Source organism: Agelaius tricolor, unplaced genomic scaffold (genome assembly GCF_023055355.1).
Source record: "Agelaius tricolor isolate 1412-34295 unplaced genomic scaffold, bAgeTri1.0.p SCAF_8, whole genome shotgun sequence".
Classification (NCBI taxonomy): domain Eukaryota; kingdom Metazoa; phylum Chordata; class Aves; order Passeriformes; family Icteridae; genus Agelaius; species Agelaius tricolor.
The window spans coordinates 47,315,261-47,341,677 of NW_027269268.1; the positions used below are offsets into that span (position 1 = coordinate 47,315,261).

The following is a 26,417-nucleotide window of genomic DNA, read 5'->3' on the forward strand; positions in this document are numbered from 1 at the left end:
CAAAGAGAAAGAACTGGATTCAGTTCAAGTTGAACATTTCCTCCTTTTTTTCCTTCTCTAGAAGGAAAATCTAATACATTAATGCAATTTTAAAAGCTTGTAAATTAGAAATTTGCTGTAACAAAATAAATTATATTCAGATCAAGGAAAGAAAGAATATAGGAAATTGTTTAAATAAGCCTCACATTTTTCTTTTGAACTATTTAATTTTTCCCTCTCTTTTATAAGAGTTTAATGAAAGGTTAGATAGATTTTTTTTAATTATAGTTGCTACAGTGGAAGAAGTCAGCAATAGCTTGACATAAAACCTTGGGGCATACTTAACAATTACAATATTTAATCTCTTTCCCTGAACTGCACAAATCTCCTGATGAACACAATAAAGCCAGATTTATGAGTCAAGAAAATACAGTCGTGGAAGTAAATGATGTTGGCCACATATATTTTTAGAATGAAATTATTCAAGATCAGAAGTGTTCCCTGTCATGTAGAGTCTCAGAGGAAAGATGTGTGCTAAAGAAAGAAAAGCTTGAGCTGATATTTCTGGTAAATGTAATAGGCTAGCATCTCAGATTTTTAATGAATGTCCCTTAAGACACCATTTCTACAGACCTTCAAGGATGGAAAAGGTAAAATGTTACTGGCAATGCTCTGGCAAAGAACAGAGGAAACTACAGAGGGACAAGCTAGAGGAACTCAAAATGTCATTCCTGGCTCTGCTAAAATATAATTCTCTGAAGTATAGAATTCTCTGAACCTGAAAGTAGGTTGCCTTTTCAAGCAATGATTCTTACAAACAGTATGGTGAAACCAGAGCTTATTAAGCAACAGAAAAAAAGGACTGCCTTTAAAAGAGGTATGTAGATCATGCATTTCTCTAATAACAAAGGCTGACAGCTTATTTTGAACTAAAAAATAATAAATCATATCAATTTTTGAAGAGTATCTTTAATTCTCCTCTAACATGACAAAATTTAAAAGCAGTGAGGAAATGGGACTCTCAGTCTTCAGAGCTTCAGACTAAGGACTCACAGGTTGGAATTGTTGGCATTTCCTGTAAAAAAGGGGAGTGCATTCTCTGCAAAATTAAAATAGTTTGAATGTTTTTGTCAGCCAAAGAAAAGGGAAAAAATTGTTTTATATTTTAACAAGCCATAGAGTTAGATGACCTTAAATGTGCATTTTGTCATCCATTGTTTATTAATCTTCTGAGAAAAAAAAAAAAGAAAAGGCAACATCTGACCTGTACTAATTCAAAAATACAGGTTTTCTCTTTAATTCCTTCAAAATGTGCCCAGATCTTTATTTTCTTGTCTGAAAAAAAATATTACCTGCTGAGCAGAAAGAAGCCACTGCTTCTTTTTCTAAATTTCAAAATGCTGCATTGTTTTTTCACACTCATACCCATCTCAAGGTAACAGCTGTTTATTCTTCCTCCTGCAGGTCTGGGAATGACATAGATCATATACCATTATATACTTGGAAGAGGAGGTTGTATAATACTTTTGTTACATTTTCTAAGTTGAATAACTATAATATTATTTCTATGAGTATCTGAAAAATTCACTGATGTTTTCTTTATTGTGTTTTGAATCCAAGTAGAAATACTGCTCTTTTGCATGCCCTTATACAACTCCAGAAGGCTTCCCAAAGACAAGCAGCATAGTAGAATCATAGCATCATAGAATCATCAAGGTTGAAAAGATGTCTGAGGTCATCGAGCCCAACCATTAACCCAGCACTGCCAGCTCCACAACTCAACCATGTCCCCAGGGGACACACTCACATGCTTTTAAATATCTTCAGGGGTGGTGACTCAAGCACTTCCCCGTGCAGCCTGTTTCAATGCTTGATAACCCTTTCGGTGAAGAAATTTTCCCCTATATCCAATCTGAACTTCCCCTGGGGGAGCTTGAGGCCATTTCCTCTTGTCCTAATGCTTGTTACTTGTAAACCTGCTAGAAACAGTGGCCTGTCTGACTACAGAATTTTTGGATAGCTGGTAAGAGAGAGAGATGTTTAAGAGTGCCCTCATACCCAAAGACATGACAGACAGGGAGATGCCTTCTCAATTATGGATTGCTCCTTACCTAATGAAGGGTGGAGATTCATTTCCCTGTTCCTCCCATTCCCCAAAGGCTTGGGTTCCAAAGGCAGTGTTGCTCAGCAGTCAGTATTTATCTAATCTGATTGAGACCTGAGCTCTAGCTCTGCCTGCATCAGGGACATCAGTGCCTGCATCGGCCTCTGTGCCCAGGGACAAGTAATTTTGTATGTGTATCTCTGACACTGATGTTTGTTTCTGTTTTTTTGACTAAACAGAATTCTTTCTTGCTATATGTTTGCATGTGCTTAGTTATGATGAAAAGCTGATTTAGCGAAGGATAATTGACAGAAAAGCGTGATAATCCTAGACTTGACATACATTTCTCAGACCATGCATTTGTCTCTCAATTAGAGATTACACTATTTGTTTCTTAGCAGAAGGTGCCAGAACTATGAATATCTCAGTGGTTCTTATTTGATCTAATTGAAATACTATTTTTTCTCCCAGGAAAAGTTGTTATTACATTGGTAAAAGATGTTACACTACTCTTGATCTCCATTTCCAGCTATTAATTTTAGTGAGTTTAGGACTAGGAGCACATATATTTGAGTCCTCAGTCCAAATAGCATGCTAATAGTCAAAAAAAAAGTATGAACCTTAAAACTTTTTGCATTAAAGAAGAAATTAAGGCTTAAAAAAATTAAGTACATTGCCCAAAGTCTTTTGCACAGTCTGGCAAAATTAGGACTAGAAATCAGCTCTCTGGTCTTGTGTATTTATGCTTGACATAGTAATCAATTGCAGTATTCCTTCTGCTTTTCCTACCTCTTTGCATAAGTGATTGGTTTCACCCTCTTTATTCTCCTTCACTTCCTTTCATTTTCTTTCTAATCACTCTATTCAGAAACTTCCTACATATTCTGTGTTACATATTTCAATTTATGAAAAAGGTGTAAAGAGGCAAAAGGATCTGCAAGTATTGTAAATGCAGGGCCACCGATGAAGGAAGGCATGATGAGGAAGACTTCATCTTATCAGAAGGCTGATTTATTACTTTATTATATTTGTAATATTCTTATAATAAGAATATTATATATTCTTTATATATTAAAGAATACTATACTGTACTAAAGAATACAGAAAAGATACTTACTAAATGCTAAAAAGATACTAATGAAAACTCGTGACTCTTTCCAGAGCCCCAACACAGCTTGGCCCCAATTGGCCAGAGTTGAAATAACTCAGCAAAGTCCAATCAAGAAATCACCTTGGATAAACAATCTCCAAACACATTCCACTGAGCAAAACACAGGCAAAGCAAATGAGATAAGAGTTGTTTTTCTTTTCTCTGAGGCCTCTCGCTGCCTTTCAGCTTCCCAGGAGAAAAACCCTGGGCAAAGGAATCCTGTTCAGAGAATGTGAATGCCACATGCAAGGTTTGAACAAGACCCTCAATGGCAGGGTGTTTTGAATTCCTTGAATAGAACTCTTCCAGTAGAATGTGACTGCATGTACTATCAGCAATACCAAAGTGTTTACATTCCTGCTTGATTTCCATGCCACACAAATGCTGATTGCAGCTGAGGGAGTGACTGCTCATGGCACACAGGTGACACAGCAGCTCCAACAACAGCTCCACCCACAGCAGCACCGTGGCTGCTGCCCACCTGTGTCTCTCAGGTCTCAAAGGAAGTTGAGATCCATGGCATAGAAGGACTTTTTGTCTCATGGGAATTCTTTAGGAAGATACTTCAGTGTGATAATGTGCATTAATAATTGGTTGAAAGTGCAAAGTCATGCATTTTAGTGTGTCGGTTACGCACATACTGTGGATGGTCTCCTGAACCCATGAGCTGAGTGGATCAGATTGGATGGTATTCATTTCTTTTCATTTACTTTTTTCCAGGAATGCCCCAGTGGTGTTGTCAATGAAGAAACCTTCAAAGAGATTTACTCTCAGTTCTTTCCACAGGGAGGTAAGTACTTGGCAGACATAATTAGTACTGCAATATGTCTGCTAGTTCCTAAGTCTGACAAGAGCCTCTTGCTCAAATTAACAAGATTGTTCCCTCAAGCTCTGTCTGAACTCAAGGGGTTCTTCCTTGATAGTTGGACACATTTTTAAATCTGCATTTCTGAATGAAATGCAATGGTATCTACATGAAGTCAGTCTTCTGTTATGAAGTTACTAGCTGTGATGGATACCATTAAAGCAAGTTTCTCTGAGTAGGTTATTTTCCTTTAAGCTTTCTAAAAATTCTTGCCCATTCTCTTTTACTCAAAAAAAACGTTTCACAGTAGGAGGAACTGTTGGAGGCACTGCAGGTACCCTCTTATATCAACAACAGAACCCCCCCTTTAATTCTATGGGATTTCTCTTAAATGCTAACCTTGATTTCAATTAACTGATTTCCAGGAGTTTTGTTTATTTTTTAAATTTCCATTATCTTTTTAGTGCAATGAAGGTAACACAAAAATGTGTAACACTGTGTAACACGTTTTTTTCCTTGAACCTCAGATTTCTTTCAATTTGAATTTTTTTCCTCTCTTTTCTTCCTCTTGTATTTGCTATTCAGTTACCCCTCTTCGTATTCTCCTACAACCCCACTTCTTCAGCTTCTCCCAGAGCTCTTGAGATTTATGTAGTTCTCTGGGACTGTTCAGAACTCCTTCTTTTCATTTTTTATTTAAAACCCCATATTAATTGGTAGGAACAAAATATCTCCCCATTAGTTTTATTTTGAATAAAGACCTAGAAGGTAAAGAGCAGCATTCAGTGCAGATTACCATCTCTAATCATTAAGAAGTAGGCACACTCAATAGAAATGAACCACAGGCTAGAAGGGTTGACCTGCCTACTGATTGTGTCTCTTTGTAAACTTTTAGACCAAGCTAACAATTACAGTTTGAAATATTATATTTTGTAGTTGCCCTTGGGTAGTGAAAACAATTCTATGTGATTTAGTGCACCTTTATTACACTTAATAGAAAAAAATCTATCATATTTCCTATTGTTACACCCAGAATTTTTTATGAGCAAAGAGAAAGCACACTTCACTAAAAGTGAAGTCAAAAGATATTGTGAGAGTAAATGTAATCTTAAAAGACTGATATTTATTAGTCCAGATCTAGTTGTTACAGAGAGGAAAAACTATTAATGTAGTTAAAATGGATTATACAAAATGTCTAATTTCTACTCCTATTCCTGGTGTTAATGCTGATCCTCCTCTGGCATTTAGGGCAGTGGCATCCTTTGGAGGAGGAGGGTTGCACTGCACTGGGATGTCTACTTAAGAAACCAGACTGAGTTCTTAAATCTTTAAGGTCTTGTCAAAATTATGTGTCCAGCTGAGGCCTTTAAATTTCAGTTGTTCTTAAAATAATGATTTTATGTATATCCCAGTATTAAAGAGGAAAGAAGAATCTTGAAAGTTTTCCCCAAATTAAAACATGTAGGTCTGTGCTCCAATTGTCTGTGTGATGAAAAACCAGGTACAACACGATGTATCATTATGACAATTCATATATTCAATACATAATTCATATCTGAACAAACAAAATTATGTCTATAAGATTTTAAGCTTCAAGGCAACCAAAGAAATTTTTCAATGTCATCCAGCAAGTCACTTCCTCAAGCAAATTCCAAGACTGTCCAGGACAGGTACAGGAGGATTACAAATAGGACAAGGTGCCACAGGAGTAACAAAGGAAAGGAAATGACACAAAGGAAAGGATTGCAGCAAAAGCAATGTATTTTAAAAGGTAAAAGTAGCTTTGTAAAAAGCTTTCCATGCCAGAAAGGGCACTCCAGGAACTTCTTTTTAGATTCACTGCCATACAGGTAAATGAATATACCCCCTGCATTTTTTGCAGTGGATCACCTGAAATGAAAGTTGGGATTTTTCTTCAGCCCAGTAGGTCATGGATAAGAATCCACACACTGAATAATTGTTACACTCCTTTACCACTTGTGAACAAATTAGATCATGCTTGGAGTTTGATAACTCCTACTCTTCCATGTGTAATGATTACTGGTTTTTGCCTCTGATGTCTAAAATGCTTTGATGGTGTTTTTCAAGGGAATTATAATTTAAGAGCTGTTCCTATCTCAACCTGTTAAAATAGCAAATTAGCCTACTAGTTATGATATCAGATCCTTGGAAAGAAATTGTATTTCATTTAAAAAGTTAAGATTTTGTCTAAAATAAATGATGTTCAAGATTTAGGGTGGAAAGGGGGAAATCAAACTAAGTAGCTCTAATTAAAATACTAGCATGCCTCATCCTGCTGTGGTATTGAAAGCAAAATTTCAGACCAGACTTGCTTGAGCAAACAACTGTAAAAAACGCTTTTGATTTTTATTTTTTTTTTCAGAGAGATTACCAGAAAAAATATTTTTCAACTAGGGACTTTTTTTCATATACCATCATACAAAAAAGTAGTATATTGTATCATGTATGGGCAACAAAATTAAAATTCCTTTCTGTTTTCTGTACATCTACATAAAATAGCCAGGAATATTTCAGGTGTTTTTAAGAAATGGGTGCCAAAGAATAGGAAGGTATTTAAAATTCCTTTTACAGTAATTATACCTCTAGAACACATTTTTTCCCTGAAGATGATTTACATAGTATATTCTGTTGCACAACAGAAGTCTCAGTAGATTATAGAAAATATGACTATTAAAATGCTAAATATAAACTCTAGTCAACAAATTTACATTTTTCAGCTGAAGTGGGAATGTGTCTGCCAAGTTGTGCTTAAGCAATTACAGTGGTTAGAGGACACATGGAAGAATGAATGACTCAAATAGTGGTGGTGGGGATTTAATTTTCTGAAAATGTGTTAACAGACATGTTTTAAAGATTGCAGTTTTTTCTTGTTATGATTATCTCACATCACACAAAATAAACATATTGAAGTAAGACTAGAGAATTTTCTTCAGGTCTGAATCTGTGAAGCACAAAGCTTTCAGTTTTGGTATATCTGGTTCCTCAAGGTGGCATTTCAGCTAAGTGTCGCCAGGCTGTTGCTCAGTTTAATACAAAAGAGTAGTTTGGGCTGCAAAAAATAAAGGTTTGCAGGATTGATATAAAAGGTAAAATGGGTTAATGCCAAGAAATCAGAAAATGGTATTTCAGCATTGATCAGGTTTTTCCATGAGAGGGACTTTGTTCTGCAAAGGGGATGCTGATTTCATAGCACTTTGCCCTTTATTAATAATTTGTGAGGTTTATGTTAATTAGCCTAAAATTATTGTAAACATATGAGGTAGAAAGGGAAAATTGAGTATTAAAAGTAAACAAGCCCTCATCCTTCATTAATTTGCATGATTTTGAGGGAAGGAAAAACACTGAGGACAGCTGACTTCCCTTAACCCCAGCAGCTTCCACTTTACATCCAGAGGGCTGTCTTTGGATAAGTGCTCTCCTCACAATATATTACTCCTGGAGCAGGTTGTGCCTTTTAGAAGGCATTCAGTGGAAATAGAAGAAAGGATCTTTACAGAAGTTACAGTCTTGACAGATTTATATTCATGCTGTGTGGGTTTCTGAAATGAGTCAATATGCACTGGGGAGGAGGTTTAGTAAGTATGCAAATAGTGAAGGGATGATTTGTTTAAGGTCATCTTTCAGAGTCTTACTGACCATTTAGTGAGTCACAGCCAATTTTTCCAAACCCTAATGCCACGATCATGGGAATTCAGCAGCAAGCCAGCTTTAACAATCTGCTTCTCAGGAGAGGATTTCCTCTCACCTGTGGGTGAGCGTAGGACCCAACAGCAGCAGCAGCTTTCTGCAAAGATCAACTTCAATCTGGGGAACAGATCTGTGTGCAGAGCAAAACCAGCACACATGGTGTGGTGAGGGCAGTGTCTGCTTCCCTCATATAATGGGAGAAAATGAACACAGTCTCCATGGTAGGCATGTGATCCCTGTCACAGTCAGTGTTCCTGTTACAACAGGCTGTTTCAGAGTACAGTAATATGTCATCTTTGCTATTTGCTCAGGTACCAATGATTAGCAAGCACAGGAAAAAAAATGAATAGAGATATTCCAGAACAGAATTTTCATTTTTGGTTTCTTTGCACTTATATCTTATCCCTCCTCTCCTGCCAAAAAGGAAATTTAAATTTCAGTGGAAAGCTAGTCTTGCTATGAAATTTTGGTATCAAAATATATCTTGGTATCAAATAGTTTTAATAGAATTAAATTAATTTTTATTAAATAAAATGTACTTACTGTCAATATTTTTTCTGCTTAAATTTTAGATTCCACAACATATGCACATTTTCTGTTTAATGCATTTGACACTGATCACAATGGATCTGTAAGTTTTGAGGTAAGTGATGCCGTTGCTTATTTCTATAAAATTGAATACTTTGCCATTCCTTGTAATGAAGTCCACTTTGGTGGACTCACATTAGGGAAAATTTAGCTGATGTGACTCAAGTTTCAAGTTTTTCCAATGTAATAAAAAAGTCATTGCTTTACAGTTGTATATTCCATTAGGGTAACTCAGACTGTGCTACTACATAATTTTTTAAAAAATCTGACAATTTAAAAGGTAACCCAGTTTATTCACAAGTTACCTAAAATAGTTCTCCCTCTCTGCCTTTGCAAGAGGAGATCTCTGAACTACAACTAATGTTATGGGGATGACTCAGTCAAAATCAAAATCTGATTTTTCATACTTAGTTTCCAGAAAGTTCTAGAAAAAGGCTTTAAAGCAAATGTTTTAAAAGTACAAGAGTTGGAAATTCATTCTTCCTCCATATAACTGCCCAATCTCTTTTCCCAGTTCTGCCTTTCCCTGGTAAGGCTGATGTCATCCACACAATATAATATGGAAAAAAGGGACCTTACTTCAGTACTGTAGATGAGAACAGGGTGTACAAAATACTGCAAAGGAGATAATATTGTAAGCTGTAGAATTAAAAAAAAAAAAAAGACCGTTCATTTGCAAAAGGATATATTTGTTTTGTCATGTTTTCTTTGGTTTTGATTATAATGAAGTAATTATTTCCTTAAACTTTTGATTGGATTGTGATAAATACACTCACTAGGAGTAGAAATGGAGGATTAATTCATGTCTTCTGTACATACACCTCTTCTTGTAATATGCAAGGATTCTTCTGAGCTAATCATAGAATCATAGAATGGTAAAGGATCTTAACGATCACCCAGTTCCAAACCCCCTGCCATGGACAGGGACACCTCCCAGCAGACCAAGTTGCCTCATCCAACATGGTCCTGAGCATTTCCAGGGATGGGAATCCACAACTTCTCTGGGAAACCTGTGCCAGTGCCTCACCACCCTCCCAGTGATGAATTTCTTTTGTATATCTAACTTAAACTTCCCATCTTTCAGTTACAGCAACAGCAGGCATATTGAGAAAAAATATTTTTAGAATAAGTAGCTGTAAATTATTTCTGCAATTTTCATTAAAAAGAATGGGAATGAAAGAAAATTTTTGTACCTTTTCTGGTCAATTTGTTGACACTTGCATTTCAGGCAGAAAGTCTTAAGAAATGCACTGGATTTGGAGCGCTTTGATTATCTCAGAGTACAGGTTTGTGCATGAACAAAGGGCTTTGGATAAAATAAATCAGGAAAATAAAAGCAGAGGTGCTGAACTTTTGTTCAATATCGAGGCAGACATGAGTGATCCAGACTTTCATATTATCTGCACTAATTTTGAATCCACCATAATTCTACTGCTGTCAAAAGACTCTTGCTTCTGTGTCCTTGTAGAAACATTATACTTACAAACTGCATGATGGCCATTCTAAAATCATCCTCTTGAAGTTAAAAATGTATGGGCTTTTTCCTAATCACATGAAAAAAGCTGCAAAATGTAGAAGAAGCTATTATGAAATATGCAAAATACAATCATCTCATTTTTTCCTGCTCCTTTTAATCCTAGGTGCAGCTGTGCCATTCTCTTTCTATTCCAACCTTTATTCTAGTTTTGTAATTTCCATTAGAAAAACAACAAAAGTAAACAGCTCAAAAGGTAGAGGAGTAGTTTAGAAGTTTGGAGAAAAAAATAATCATTCTTTCTAAAGTACTTTCTATATCAAAGTGTAGGAGTAAATACAATTTAATATAATTACCTATGATGAAAACACTCTGGCTATCTTCTGTATAAAAGATTATCAAAATCTGAAATGGCAGCAAAATTCTTTTGTTGATAAAAATGACTTTTTTTTTTTATGTGTTGCACACTCAATTTCCCATGAAGGAGTGGTAGCTGGAGTTGTAGGTAAAAAAAAGAGAATTTACTTTAGCTTTTTGCCCTTTATTCCTCAAATTTTCAACCATCAACAATGAAAAGTTAGATCTGAGCACAACTTAAATGCACACCTCAATTGACATTTCTTGGTGAGATTGCTGTGTCCTTAGAGTCCTTAGAGTTTTGTCGTCCTTACATCTATATGCTCTTTGGTAACAAGCCAGGATCTCTAAATGAAGGATTTATATAGCATAAAGAACAAACTTATAAAATTAGGTGCTTGAACTTATCTCTCTTTATCCCATGACTGTATTAATTTTGAGACTAGTTTATTTCATTTGTTTTGTGAACTAGTTTTGTTTTAATATGACAGAGTTTCCGAAGACCCAGTGACCCAACTATTGGAGAGCCTCTGGGCATGTTAGTGAAGGTCTTTTTTTCCATTAGACAGAGACAGATATAAAAGCAAAGTTTTCATTTGCTGCATGTATATTGTCATTGAGCCAAAATAAAGATCTGGCCTCAAAGCTATTCACACAGTCAGAAAAATGGAGGCTAATTAACTTTAGACATATTGTCAAAGTAAAGCTCATTGCACACACATGAAAATATCCAAATTAGTATCCTCCATTTGTTGTAGATGCAGATTGAGGTTGCTCTAAATGTGACCTTTCTGAAAGTCATTAAATAATCCCACAAATTCTCAGTGCTTTAAAGCACAATGCTGTGCCCAAATACAATGGAGATGTTTAAAGACTTCTGTCATATTTAATCAAAACCAAAATATATCAGTTAATAAATGAGCAAGCATTCTAACTCACTTCCATGGAGGAGTACAGTTCTTAAGATCAAACACAACTTCATATTTCACTAATAATAAAAGTGGTGTCCAAGGCAGTATTATGAAGGCAGCAGTTAACTAAGTCATAGAATGCCTTGGATTGGAAAGGACCTTGAAGATCATCTTGTTCCAACCCCCCTGCCCTGGACAAGGACACTCCCACTAGAGCAGGTTGCTTGAAGCCCCATCCAATATGACCTTAAACACTTCCAGGAACAGGGCATTCACAGCTTCCCTCGGAAACCTGTTCCAGTGCCTCACCATCCTCACAGTGAAGGATTTGTTCCTAATAGCTAATTTAAACCTACTCTCTGTCAGTTTAAAGCCATTCCCCCTTGTCCTGCCCCTACATGTCCTTGTGCAGAGTCCCTCCCCAGCTCTCTTGTAGGCCCTCCTTAGATAATGGGAGGTGCTTTAAGGTGTCCCTGGAGCCTTCTCTTCTCCTGGCTGAATAAGCTCAACTCTCAGCCTGTCTTCATAGCAGAGGTGCTCCAGTCCTCTGGACGTGTTCCAGCAGGTCCATGTCATTCAGCCCCTGAGCTGGATGCAGGATTCCAGGTGGGGTCTCATGAAGGCAAAGAGGGACAGAATCACCTTCCTTGACCTTGTGGTCCCGTTTATTTTGATGCAGCCCAGGTCATGGTTGGTTTTCTGGGCTGTAAGCCCACATTGCTGGTTCATGTTGAGTTTGTCATCAACCAATATCCTCAAGTCCTTTTCCTCAGGGCTGCTCTAAATCCATTTTCTGCCTAGCTGTTATTTCAGCTTGGGATTGCCCTGATCCAGATGCAGGACTTTGAACTTGGCCCCATTGAATTTCATGAGGTTCACAAGCATGATTCTGTGGGTTCAACACAAAAAGGTTTGTCCATGTCATGTAGGAAATGAGCTCATTTTTTTTAGTAAGTGGTGATCTCATAAGCATTTTAACACCATCTGATTTAAAGTAGCTACAAAGAAATACATTTCCTTTTAGGAGCAGTTCCTTCTCCGTGACCTTTTTTTTTCACATACACCAGGCCTCCACCACTTCTGTGCCATCACTTGATTCCCTTTCAAAATCCTGAAATCTAAATTTAAAAATGGATTAAGCTTCCTGCCTACCTACTTCTACCTACTTCTGAAAAAGACATAAAGGAACACATGACCAGGTGAATAATTTTAAGCTTTCCTATGGATTTGAGACAGCACACTAATAAGCTTGTTAATTAATTTATTAATGAACTAATTATCCCCAAAGATTTACTGAGAGATAAAGCAATCAGAAAGTCATCAACAACCTTGCTAGGAGATAATTAATCACTGCTGAAAAAAACCCCACAAATACAAGTTCATCCCAGATCACAACCAGACATTCTCTACAGCTGTATGCAGAACAGAAATGTCAGCAGGCTCTGAGTACACACAGGCTCTGGTACAGGTGCAATGATGCTGCATTTTGCAACCTTTCAGTGAGACATCCCCCTTTCTTGAAGATTCAGAATTAGGCACAGAAGGAGGTCTTAACAGGTATTAGCATGTTTTGCAGGAAACTGGCAAGTTACAAACAGGAAACTGTGGAAAGGAGTAAAGGCAAGTATGGAGACAGAGACTTTTGTATTTCTAACTTCACTGTCACAGACTGAAGAAAGACCCAACCTAGAGTTGTCTCAGCTCAGACTTCCTGTTTTAGACTCCTTTGTCACCCTAGATCAGATGCACCTCTCCCCATTAGGTGCTCAGCTGAGCAGGACCATCCCTCTCAGTGGGCAGTGGCAGCATTCTCAGAGCATGTATGTGTCCGAGTATGGTGACATTTTCTTTAAAAATAAACAGGTTCTAAAAGTAGAATTCCTCCCTCCCTAGAAATTACATGTCTAAACCAGGATGGAAAACGGCATCTGGGTGCTCTAATACTGTAATAGGGACTTGTATTGATCCTCTTTTGCTAAATTGTGTGTGTGATTTGTGCATCACTAAGATGTTGGTTCCATGCAAAAAGATGGGCAGCTGCTTCCTGAGTTTAGCTGCTTCCCTCTACACTGCTGCTTTACTGTGGCTTTCTGCACTGGATTATTCCTTAACACACAGAATGGCTGCACTGCTCCTGACACACACATTTCCTTCCACCACACAGAGCATTTTGCCTTTCAAGGCTCTAGCCCAAAATACCCTGTGGATTTGGCCTATATCCACTGAATCAGATACTCCATTTCTGTGTGATTCTGTTACTGTTCTTCAGTTGCTTTAAAGTAAGCATGTAGAAAAGACTTCCCATCCAAGCTGGTCCTTGTCCAGCTCATCACAACTTCTTATTATGAACAATTCTTTCTATTGTTCCTGAGATTACTCCTGCACAATGCTCAGACAAAGGCAATGCACCTGAACTATGTGTGATCCCAAAACATGTTGATGCAATATGGAAGGAGATAACTCACTGCTGCAATGTTTAGAGCACATACCTGGAAGGTTTTTGAGTTGTCTCTGCTTTTTAACAACCCCAAATCCCATGAAAAACAATATTAAGTCAAGGTTTTTTTTAAAGAAACCGATGATACAAGGGTAGCCTTGGAAATGGGGGTAGAAATGATTCTAGGAAGTCAGCTAACACAGGTGGTGCATCACAGAAAGCTACAAAGAGAATTGAACAAGAAAAGAAAAATGGATTTATTTTAGATAAAATAAATTTTAAAAATGTTGCTCAGCCAAAATAAAAATAAATTCACAATTCTTACATATAATGTAAGAAAATAATGCAACTGAGCCCCTTCACAAAGGACTTAAGGAGAAGCTACATCAAGAATGTAAAACTGTGCAGAAAAGACTTGAAGACATGGTACTGAATTTAAAAGGTTAATTGCTAATGCTGTAATGTGATCAAATCTGTTCTGAATTTCTTGAACAATTTAATGTTTAATAGTACATTGTTAAAGAACTGTTTGGAGATTTAACCCTGTGACCCTCAATTAGTCATTGATATGTAGACAAGATGAGCAAAATTCTTTCAAGATTCATGTACCCATTTACCCCAAAGGGCACATATACCAATAAGACAGAAATTTTTGACAGACTAAGAACAGCCAGAGCATGTCAATTGAATTGTTAAAAAGTCTGGAGCTGTCAGAAGAGTTGTCTGTGCCTGCTAGACCCCCTGAGTCCATGATATCTGTGTGTACTTCAGTGTATCAGGTATATTTATTTGACTTTGTGGTACACCAGGCCTTTTAAATTTATGTCTAACCTCAGTGTTCCATTGTTCCTGTGTTAGACAAAATGCAAAACCTTGCTGGTGCAAATAAGAAATATTTTGGCTTTAATTGTCTCTAATGTTACTCTAACACTTCCTGTATGTCATTGCAAGCAATGTAGAAAGACACATTTAAATGTACTCACTTGCCATATTCTGCTCAATGTATTAAGAAGGCAGTTTCACAAATTTATGGTTTCATATGCTTATCAAATAAAAAGAGGTGGAGGAAATGGTTAGGGAAAAAGAAAAAGCTATTGCTTACAAAATATTAACATGCTGAGAAATACAGATGAGAGGTGATGGAAGTGGATATTTTCTCCAATGTGGACAATGCTCAATAAATGTAAATGAGGTTTGTGCTGTCAAAAGAGTATTTAATATGAAATAAAAATCTATAACCAAATACTACATATACTACATACAAATAATCTCAAATGCCTTCTGATTGCTTTCTGTGGAATAGCTCTGCAGCAATAGAGCATTACATCACAAAAACATTAAAATGGCACATGGACATGTAATATATTTATTATTCCCTATCATACTTCCAATAAAAGTAGTAAGAATTGAGGTGTGCAGTGTTGTACATGAAGTTTGAAAGATTGGATGCAACAGATTGGTCTAAGGGATCTGGGAACTACATATTCCACTTTAACAAGGTAGAGATTTAACAAGAATTTAATGTTCCTTAGTACACAGTTTTCCCCAAATTGGTCTCCTGTGCTTAGCTACCATTTAAGCTTTTCTTGGACCATTGAACCATGGGGATGGATTTTTCCTGGTATTCACTTCAACGGGAACTGCTTATGTGAGACATAGTCTTTTCAGAGGCTACAACCACTAACAGAAAATTATGTTTACTTTATAGAAAATTACTCAATTTACTTATTAATATGAGTATAGGAAATAGTGCCTAGATTGTTAATCCAGAAATCATTAGCACTCACAGTGAAGTAAAGAAATTTGGAACAATACATCTTTTTTTATTATTCTGGATTTCTGAGTTTTTGAGGAAAACTGCTCATTTCCAAACTGACCAAGACCTTTTGTCTATTTAGGATTTTGTTATGGGTCTCTCAGTTTTACTCCGAGGGACAGTACAGGAGAAACTGAACTGGGCTTTCAACTTGTATGATATAAATAAGGATGGATATATAACTAAAGAGGTAAGATCTAGTTCTTATGTAATCACTGAAAGTAAGTGTTGTTAGCTAAGTCCTGCATTCAGAGAAGAATGGTTCAGTTGTCAAACTGAATGTGTTAACAAGTTATCAGGTATTATGAAGTTAGACACACTAAAAATTAGAGTAATTGTCTCATTTTAAAGGCATAGATGAACATTGAAAAGGGAAAATCTTTATAGAAATTGCAAAAGTTCAGAGTTCTTCAGCAATTATGTTTCTGAGCATAATAGGTACAGAAATAGTTGGCTTCAACTTATGCCTACATATTTGCCCATACAGTTCCTAGGATAGATTGTAGGATATTTGGACAAAATAAATTAAGTATGTTGGCAATAATTGTTTCTTATTTTGTTAATCTACTTCTAATAATTTTTACTTGAAACAGGATTTATAAAGAAAGATTCCTACATCTTTTACTCTGCAAGGATTCAAACACATACTTAAGTGGGACTAAATGAGTGTTTCATCAAAATATATGGAGAGGGTTTTTTTAAGTGGGGTTCATGCCAATATAAAAATTACACTTATAATTTTACACTTTTAGAAAGCACTTCAGGTTCATTATAAAAGAGTAATGTATAGAATAATTTCTTAGCATACTACAGATGACTTGTTTTTGAAATTATTAGAATTTTCACAAGCCACTCAAAATTCAAAGATTATGGTATGAAAGGAGGACTCTGCATAAGTGCAGGTGTGTTCATGGCTGTTTTTATTTTCTTTAGGGAAAATAGGTTGTAAGAAGGTGATGTGCTTTGGCCATTCACTTGCCATTACAGAACTTCTTTTTTATTTTTATTCATAAGATATTGGGAGATTCTTCCCACAATCCATGAACTTTCACATATTATAAATCATTTGAAATTGAAATCATACATCTATGAAAGCTGAAATGCTAGATTTTCTAATAATTAAATAGTTCCTTCTTGAATCAGTTCAGTCAAAAAAAAAAAACCTAGGTGAATTCCAAAATTTTATTCTAAAATGCAAATCCTAAAAACTTATGTTCTGAGTTAAAGCAGTGGACATTCTAGAAGTCAAAGAGCAGCACTGCTGCATCCAAGAACTGGAAGGTCATCTGGAAAAGAGGCCATGGAAGGGGCAGTGCAGGAGCCCCTTGGCGTGATGGGTGCCCACACTGTAAGGAGGTCCTTGCACCCCCCACCCTGGGATGCTCATCTGAGGATTCACCAAATGGTGCAAGTTTTTCTGAGTTGGTGGGAAAAATGCACTTTACATTGCAGAAACATAATTTTTTCCTCTTCAGGAAATGCTTGACATCATGAAAGCAATATACGACATGATGGGGAAATGCACCTATCCTGTTCTCAAAGAAGATGCACCCAGACAACATGTGGAAACATTTTTCCAGGTAGGTCACATAACACAGAAGCTGAAAAGACTGCTCAGTGAGCAGATAAAGATTTTCATTGTTGTAACATATCCTTCCAATTCTGTAATCCTTTCTATTCTCTGCGGCTCCATTCCAAGTTTCCCAGACCTATCATCACACCCTGTTTTTTCAACAAAAGCTCTTTAAGCATAGTCCATTTACTATGACTATTGGACTGGTTGTTGCTAGGCTGTCATATAATTGAAATGAACAATGAAAATGACTTGTTTCACACAGGAATTCAGGAGGAGAAACATACTGCTGAGGGTTGACCCTGTCTGGATGCCAGGCACCCACCAAAGCCTCTCTCTCACTCCCTGCCTCAAATGAACAGGGGAGAGAAAATCTAACAAAGGGCTGAAGAGGTTATCATTCCTCATTGCTCAGCCTTGGCCAGCAGCGGGTCCTGGAGCTGGCTGGCTTTGGCTCTGCTGCACATGGGGGAAGTTTCTGGCAGCTTCTCACTTCTGTAGCTCTCCTGCTACCAAAACTTGGCCACACAAACCCAATTCCTGTACTTTTTTTTCTTTTTCTTTTTTTAATACAGAAAATGGACAAGAACAAAGATGGAGTAGTTACCATAGATGAATTCATTGAGAGCTGCCAGAAAGTAAGTATTCAGTGTTAAGTACTGAATGTGTATCTGTTGGCTATTTCTATCACAGCTCTTTACAGATTTCTGGAGTGTCAGTGAGGGTGATCTTTATACCAGAGACAGCATTTTCCCAAGGTAGAGTATCTATGTACACCATTACACAGAAACACTGGACAGTGTAAATAAATTTGTGGCCTGAATCTGCAGAAGAGCTGCTGTACACAAGCTGTCATTGCTTATTAGACAGCTGTGCCAATATCCTTTCTCTCTTTAATAGTGTATTGTTTACACTTGGTGGAAAAAAGCTTCTTTACATTCAGCTAAATATTTATTTCTATCTTCTGCTCATGCTGGGGCACACAGTTCTGTCACAACTGGCATAAAATCATGGCAATAATAATATTGCCTGAAAATTTATCCTCCATGGCTGATTTTCTCAGTGAGTTATGATGTGCTTATAAGCAGAAAAGCCTTATAAAAAGAGAGTGCAAGGGGCTCGCAAAGTGTTGGATGGCAAGAGTTAACACCAGACAAGTTTTCTCAAGGCAAGGGTGTAAACTGATTATGATTATCAGCCACAAGTCTTTATGCTACCCAAGTGGCTGTCAATTTCTTGACAGCAAGAAAAAAATTCTTCCAGCAGCTCCTGGCCCCTAGAGCCAGGATGGAGAACTTCTGAAGCAGGAGTTACAGACTGTTTTCTCTCCTCTGCTCTTCAGAAACCAGCTTGTTCTCCGACCAGTAGATGATATGAAGAAAGATCAGTTGCATTTTCATAAATTTAAGGAAATCCTGTTAATTTTTCAGTTTAAAATTGCAAGAAAAAGAAACATGATAGAGTATAAGATAAGAATGACTAGCTTTTGGCAAGATAAGAGGTTCATAGAATTATAGAATATGCTCAGTTGGAAGGCACCCACCAGGACAATCAAGTCCAATAGATGAAATTTCTGGCTCTACACAGGACACCCCAAGATCAAGGCTGTTGTGTATAGTAAAGCATCACATTAGACAGAGTGAATATGATAGGCCTGATTACATTATGTAAATTCATGTGGTCAATAAGCCTGATACTGTTTGTTACAGTGACAAATTTAAGAAGTCATAGTAATGGTCTACTGATACCTTGCCCAGCAGACTGATTAATACAAAGCTGACAGAGACCAGCAATATAACCCCTGCTTATTGATTCTTGTCTCTTATATCGAGAACAGAGTAATAAAGAGACAGGTAATAACAAGACTATCAAGATAAATGCATTTAATGCATTTTTTCGGTTTTTAACTATTTGGAATAGGGAAATCTCTAGATGCTCAAAGATGCTCTAGAAGCAGACTATTTTTATATGCATCTGTAGCTATTCATTGGAGTTGCTTTTTTGAGTGCAGCTACCTAGTAAGTGATACTTTGTTTGATTTTAATCCACTGATTTTGGGGAATAAAAGACAGCCAAGAGCTCTGCTAACTGTGGCTGTTCTGTGTATCCTTAGCAACAGGCACTGGGCAGTGTCTCATCCGTCAGCAGTGCTCTGTTGCACTGACCGTGGTTCCAGCTTGTCAGTCTTGTTCAATACCAACAAAAGTCATTTCCTCTGCTAACCCTGTGTGATCATCAGAAACTGAGATGAGATTCATTTCCCAGCTGAGGTCTGTAGCATTCTGGAAGTTAAATGACACATTAATCTGCATATGACAGCAATCATGGTGATGGGCTGAATGATTCATTTAAAAAGAAAATTAATACCTTTAGTAAGGAATTGCCTGCTCTCCTTATCCAGTGCAATTCAGTTTCTCAAGTGCGTTAGAAGATTTATTTACCTGTTCTAACTATTCAGAATACACGTGAGAGAGATGCTCTCTAAACTGGGACATGATGGAGATGCAACGAATGCTACAGAATGCTACAATTGTCATCATGCTACTTATCTCACCTTCCCTTGCTTTTAACTTCAATGATGGCTATGGGTTTTTTTGACACAAAAAGTATCTTGCTACCTAAATTTTTGTCTCTCTGCCACTTAAGACTGTTCTTCTTTTAAGACTTCTGTGCTTCAAAATGTGTAATTCATGTTTATATCAAGATTTGGTTTTAGAAATGAGGTTTGGGGTTGGGATTCATAGAATCATAGAGCATACTGAATTGGAAGGGACCCATCAGAATAAAGTCCAATTCCTGGCCCTGTGTAGGATATCCCAAGAATCACACCATGTGCCTGAGAGCATTGTCCAAACGCTTCTTGAACTCTGTCAGGCTTGGTGCTGTGACCACTTCCCTGGGAAGTCTGTTCCAGTGCCCAACCACCCTCTGGGTGAAGAACCTTTTCCTAATATCCAACCTAAACTTCCCTGATACGACTTCAGGGGTTCCCTCAGGTGCCATCAGTGGCCACCACAGAGGCCACCACAGATCAATGTCTGCTGCTCCTCTTCCCCTCACGCGGAAGTTGTAACTGCAATGAGGACTCTCCTCAGTCTCCTCTTCTCCAGGCTGAACAGACCAAGTGACCTCAGCTGCTCCTCACAGGTCTTCTCCTCCAGAGCCTTCACCATCCTCATGGGCTCCTTTGGATGTTCTCTAATAGCTTTATGTCTTTCTTATATTGGGGTACCCAAAACTGCAATTTTCAAGGCGAGGCTACCCCAGCTCAGAGCAGAGCAGGACAATCCCTCCCTTGCCCAGCTGGCCATTCTGTGCCTGATGCCCCCCAGGACAGGGCTGGCCCTCCTGGCTGCCAGGGCACTGCTGGCTCATGTTCAACTTTCCATTGAGCAGGATGCCCAGGTCCCTTTCCACAGTGCAGATCTCCAGCTTCATGTTCCCCAGTCTATACACACAAGCAGGATTGCTCTATCCCAAGTGCAGATGCCAGGACTGGTCCTTGTTAAACTTCATATGGTTGGTGATTATGCTACCTTTTGCCCAACCTGGAAATGAAATTCAAGATAATTTTAATAAGGAGGTGATATAAAAGGGGATCTTTATTTTAAGGCCTTCAGGAGCAGTTATGGAAAGATGTCCACAAAGCCCAATTTCCCCCCAGGGGTGAGTAAGTTTTTATAGGTTTTAGGAAATTAGCATAATTGGTAAAAAGTCACCAATTAGGAGGACAAGTGGTGATGCAATTCCCCCCCAGGTCAAGCCCATTCTCTGGAGCCCCCCTTCAGCACTGGCTGTACTTTGTCCATGAGAATGGGACCTGCAGAGTTGTTCTCAGTCTTGGCTCTCGAGGAGAACCAAGATAGGATAGGGGCCTTGTACTTCCTGGGGCTTGGAGCTCTGGAATTTGTTTTGTCTTTCTGCTTTAGGGAAAGGCCATGGAAAAGAACTGGGAAAACGAGTCACTAATACAAGGGCTACAGAGCTACAAAATATATGTGTGAAGAATACAGAGAACATAGAAAAAAGGCAAAATCTAAACGGTGTCATTCACCCTCTCTGTTTGGTCCAGGTCTCTCTGCAGGGCCTCCCTGACCTTGAGTGAATTGAGAGTTCTTCCTAGTTTAGTGATGTCCATAAATTTACTTAGTATTCCTTTGAGTCCTTCATCTAGGTCATTAATGAAGAGAATTGGTTGAGGATAAGCCCTGCAGAACCCCACTAGTGACTGGTTTCAATCAAAGTCCTTCAAGAAACTCAGTTCAGGAGTTCATGTGGCTTCACTCTTTTCAGGATTACATATTTTACAAAGGAACGTGACTGCTGCTTTTAAAACAGACCTGCAGGAAAACCTTTTGTTAACATTCTGATAGGTATGAGATCTAAAAAGGTAATGTCTGAATCTTTAAATAGACCTGAAGTGTGTTCTGCCAGGGAAAGGCTGCAGGAGCCTCTTCTTTGAAGGTTATCTCAGTCAAGATTTGCCAGTCTCTGAAAACTGGCATTCCTCTACTTTGAGTTAGAAGCCAACTTAGTGAGTTGCAGAAGTATATCCCTTTTATTCCTGTTTTGCAATAAGTAAAGGAAATGTAGCATGCTTACTTTACAAGCAAGAAGAAACACAGCAAAACATCTTTGAACAGAGGTTCTACTTCAGGTTCCTGGGCTATGTTCCTGAGATTTTTTTTTGTAGCATCAAGAGACTCCAGTGTGTTCTTAAACACTAATTTTGCATATATGTGCCTTTCTTAAAATTTGTGCTGTTGTGCTGAGCACTTGTTTGGCACAACTATCAGTGCAGTGGCACTGTACAGCCTGAGGCACACAGGAGGTTCAAGGCTCTTAATTCACAGTCCCATTGCAAAGAATGGCCAGTCCATTCAAAAAGTGTTGAAACAGTTATGTAGGGAATTATAAAGCATTCAGGCTTTGAGTGCTGTCTTCTCTGGATACTGGGTAGAAGGATATGAGTAGAATGGTGCTTCCCCTCATCCTCCCTCCATCTTAGACAGGGAATGTGTATGACCTCATTTCCCTGCCCTCCCTACCCCAAACATGCATTTGAATGTCAGTCTGCCATCCAGACTCCAGCAGCCTCTCTGCTCCCACAGGAGAAATGGACTATGCTGCCCTAGATATGCCAGACTGAGTCCCAGAAAGTGGTGGCTGTTTGTCTGGCTTCATATAAATTACCAAAGAGCAAATCTAGGTCTTGAGAAATGGGAGTGGGCGTACCTCAAGAACTAGGCACTTCTCAGTACCTGTCTCCTTTCACTGGTTGGTGCTGGTGGGAAATGGTCTGACTTGGGCATTGCCTCGTATCCACAGCAGAACCACAAAGAACAGTCAAGGGACTAAGGCATGCACAGTGCATGGGTGACTGTCAGGGCCAGTGACATGGTCCTTCTGATAACCACAAAAAGGCTTCAGGCACAGGTGTTTTCTGCAGAAGTAACCCTTTCCATACACAGTGTTGATGGTTTGGGCTATCCTGAAAACAGCAAAGAAACTATTTCAAACCTATGAAAAACTGGTATAAAGGTAGGTCAGATCGGCCAAAGTTCATTCATCCAGGTTTGTGCTTCATATGGACAATGCTTCATATGCACTAACACCTCCCTTTGTCTTGAATTAGGAGCTGTTTAACAAGTCTAATATGAAAATTTGTGTAGAAAATGTACTGAAAAAAGAGGCAAATGAAAAAGATACACTTGCCAAAGAGTTCCAATGCAAGCATCTGGGGTTTTTCTGGTTTTTCGGTATTTTTTTTAAAGATGGCAAAAAAAGCTACTAAAACTTATCATGTTCTAAATATTATGACAAGCCTGTATTTTCTTGTGAAGACTCTTCTAATTTGACTGACTAAGGGAGTGGCATTGGAAGACTTCTGTAAACAAACAGCCAGACTCCGAAATATGGAGTTGATTTTAGAAAACTACCAGTTTCATTCATGATTATACATATGTAGTAAAATTGGTAGAAGTGTCAAAACAATTTGCAGATTCAGAGCATGTTTGCTTGCACATTTACTGAGCTTAGTTGCTAATGTATATACAAAACATTTGTACTAATTATATGACAAGTGACTTAAGTTAAACTGTTAACCTTACATCAGTGACATTCACTAGTTTATTGATGTTTCAAAGCAATGCAGTGAGGAAAAGAAGCATTTATTTTAACTTTCAGTAATTTAATATAGTAGCTTTGCTATACAAAATTTTCAAGCATTAGCCTATATAGTGTATTTTTGAAATGACATATCATTGCTTCTGTAAGTTATTTTATTTTACAAAATAGCACACAGTTCATTCCTTACAGCAGCACCACTTCAGATGACATACAGAATCAAAGATAAAAAACCCCACTGTGCATGTTTTATAACATAAATTAAGCTAATTATTCAGATTTGTCATTTTCTACAAAGCAAATCACCCACTAGACTGAACAGTGACTAATTTAAGTGGGAATTGATACTGAACACATCTTACTGGAAAATTAATGTACAGAAATCTCACATACTTATCAGTAGTGGAGAATACTATTGAGATAACCTTTCTAAGAAGTGGGGTTTTGATGCACATTTTTCATGAAACATCCAAAAATAATCTATAATTCAGTCTTTTTATTCCTTAAAATTAAAGATGGCTATATCATCTCTGAAGAAATTACTAAAGAGAGGGATCATTACAGTGAGACCAGCAAATGCTAAATGAGCATGTAATAAACTCTTATATTGTGTGTATATATATTGTTTTGTGCTAGCAAGTGTTGATCCAGAAATGCCACCAAATATGGGCAACTGCAAGTAACTCTTTCTTCTATACACTGAAAGGTTAAGCTTACAAAGGAAAATATTTTTTGCTAATTGCTGTGCTGAAAGTTATCTACTGATAAAATCTGGAGCACAGAGTGATGCACTGGTATGATATAGAACTGGAAAGATTAATATTTTGTTTAAAAATTGCCTAATGCAAGACAATCAGAAAGCAGGAGTAGCATTTAGAGGCAGTCACCATCCTTCAGTGTGAACACACAAAAAATCTGAATTGGGGAGCTGAAGAGTGCTGTGGTGATACTTGTCAAACTGACTGATTTTGGCTCAGCAGTGGTGCACACTTCAGTCTGTTTTTCTTAGTCATCTCTAACTATGAAGCAGAAGCCTTAGGATTACAAGAAGAATCCTGTGTACTTTGCACAGGACTAACAATTACATGTACAGATTCACACTTGATACAACTATTCCATCAGTATTTATTGTCTAGGTGTATTCTGTTATCCTGGATATAAATGGATAACCTCAGAAATGTTACAGATCTAATTTTCTTAATATGCTATTGTATTCTTGACAGAGTAGTTTTAGTTTCATTAATACACAGAAAAACTTATTTAAGCATGGACCCATTAACAGCCTTTTTCTGCTAATCATTTCTCCAAACAAGCTGAAAAGAATGTTGCAATTAACTAAAATGTTCTACTACATTTCAGTATAGATATCCACCTACTACATTTGTGATGGTGTGTGATTTTTGGTTATGTGTTGTCTTTTTTTACAGGATGAGAATATAATGCGATCCATGCAGCTCTTTGAAAATGTGATTTAATGAAGACATTAGGTCTACAACTAATGGACAAATATGAACTATTCTGCAACATTATCTAAAAAAATGGATTTCCCACTTTATCATAAATAAAGTTACTCAGCTTTACACTGAGAAATGTATTATGCAAGTAAATTTTTTATTATAAACCCTTCCCAACAAAAAACCCTTTCTAAATTATACAATCTAGCACTTCCACAGTGGCTATTTAGTTAATAGGACTCTATTGAAAAATCAGGTTCTTACTACAAAATCAAACAAAATACAATTGACATTATGCACCTTTATTATCATTCCAACCCCTAGATAAAATAGATACAATCACACAGAGATTAGTTTTGCTAGTTTTGCTACTCATTTGTACTGGACTAAGCTCCAGGTGTTAAAATGTACTTCTTAAATCTCTAGCTTCTAATTTATACAGAGGCATTACAATTTATTTTCTTCTCATATTTCTATAGTGTAGTCCTTATTTTTGAATAATATTTTGAGTTAAAATGCTATAATAAATGTGCAATGCACATCTTGCTATAATTGCATCCCAACTTTGACTTGTTTTTCTCTTCAGAAAAAAAACCCCAAAACCCAAACACAACTAAACAGGTAACTTGAGAGCAAGAACTGTTATAAAACAAAACAAACAAACAAACAAACAAGCAAGTTGCTTATGGGTATTCTTATTCCCTAAAAACTATGAATAAGCTTCTCTCAGTCTCACCTAATAAGTCTGCACTTAATTTATCATGACATGAGTATCAGAATTCCTACATAGTGTATTTTTAATTCTTCTTGGATGTGTATGAGAAGTTCTTTGCTTAAAATTAAGGATCTTCTGACTTCCAATTTTTCATGAAGAAACCTTAACACTGCTCTCCTAAGTATGTGTCTTTCTGCCTTTAACGAAGAAAAAGGCATGAAATTTTGAAAACTGCCATCTCACTTTAGTGCTGAGAATGAACATCACTACATAGTAACCTCCACTAATAATGACTGCTAGAGGCTAACATCTATTTCATCTTTTTGTAATACCTTTAACTATGAGACAGAACCAGGAAAACAATTAAAACTTCAGCTATATATCATCTATATGTGATAAACGCTTTACATTTTTTAAGATCATTTCTTCATTAAGATTGGAGCTACCTAATTCTGAACCTAGAAAGAGTCTTCTAAGAAAGTATGCATATAAAATATAACATTTCCCCTCCATCCATGTAATTTTTAAAATATATTGTCCACAGAGTCTTCGCCAATACTTCAAAATAGGTGAAATGCTATCAAAGATAGGCCAACCTTCATTGTGACATTGCTGCAGAAAGTCTGAAAGGGGATTAATGAAGTAGAAAGAAAGTTACAAGAATTATTTTGTAAAAATAAATCAGGTATCTATTCTGGTGTAGAGATGGGATGTTAGAGGCATGTTGAAGGCTGCTCTGCTATCACCAGTGTAGGATAAGAGTAGTACAATACATGTACACCTGAAATCTGCTGTAGCGTGTTTGTGTAAACTAAATGTGCACATTTTGTAAAAAAAAATTAAAAAATAAAGTAAACATTAAGAAAAAAAGGACCATGATCAATTTTTTGAGTTGTTAAATACCTGCTGGCAAAAATGCTTATTGAAGAAATACTTTTATTTTTTAAAACATAAATACGTTTATCTTGACTTAGCACAATTCTGATCTTGGCAGAGATCGGTCCTGAAGTGAATTTTAGTCAGGTTGTGGTAATTTAAAAAAAACTTCTGAAATGCTTTCACATGACAGACTTTTATTAATACTCTATGCATCGGCATCTTCTTATGAAAAAAACATCCTTTCCAACAACTTTAAATGTCAGAATTGAATATTCCTCAGGGGAAAACCTTCGGTCAAAGTTTGTTACTTTTGTTAACTCTCCCTGACATTGTACACAAAT

The 26,417-nt window shown here is 37.2% G+C and overlaps 1 protein-coding gene across 8 annotated transcripts in view; it reads left to right on the forward strand.

The window, feature by feature from the left end:
- Window positions 1–24,618, forward strand: part of KCNIP4 (potassium voltage-gated channel interacting protein 4) — a 388,682-nt gene extending 364,064 nt beyond the window's left edge. For all 8 annotated transcript variants that reach the window (XM_071432624.1, XM_071432618.1, XM_071432625.1 and 5 more), the window contains 6 exons: window positions 3,954–4,023; window positions 8,319–8,389; window positions 15,412–15,519; window positions 16,805–16,909; window positions 17,478–17,540; window positions 24,456–24,618. In XM_071432624.1, coding sequence (XP_071288725.1) covers window positions 3,954–4,023; window positions 8,319–8,389; window positions 15,412–15,519; window positions 16,805–16,909; window positions 17,478–17,540; window positions 24,456–24,503 — 465 coding nt within the window. In that variant the 3' untranslated portion in view covers window positions 24,504–24,618. The remainder of the gene's footprint in view (window positions 1–3,953; window positions 4,024–8,318; window positions 8,390–15,411; window positions 15,520–16,804; window positions 16,910–17,477; window positions 17,541–24,455) is intronic.
- Window positions 24,619–26,417: the final 1,799 nt, after the last annotated feature.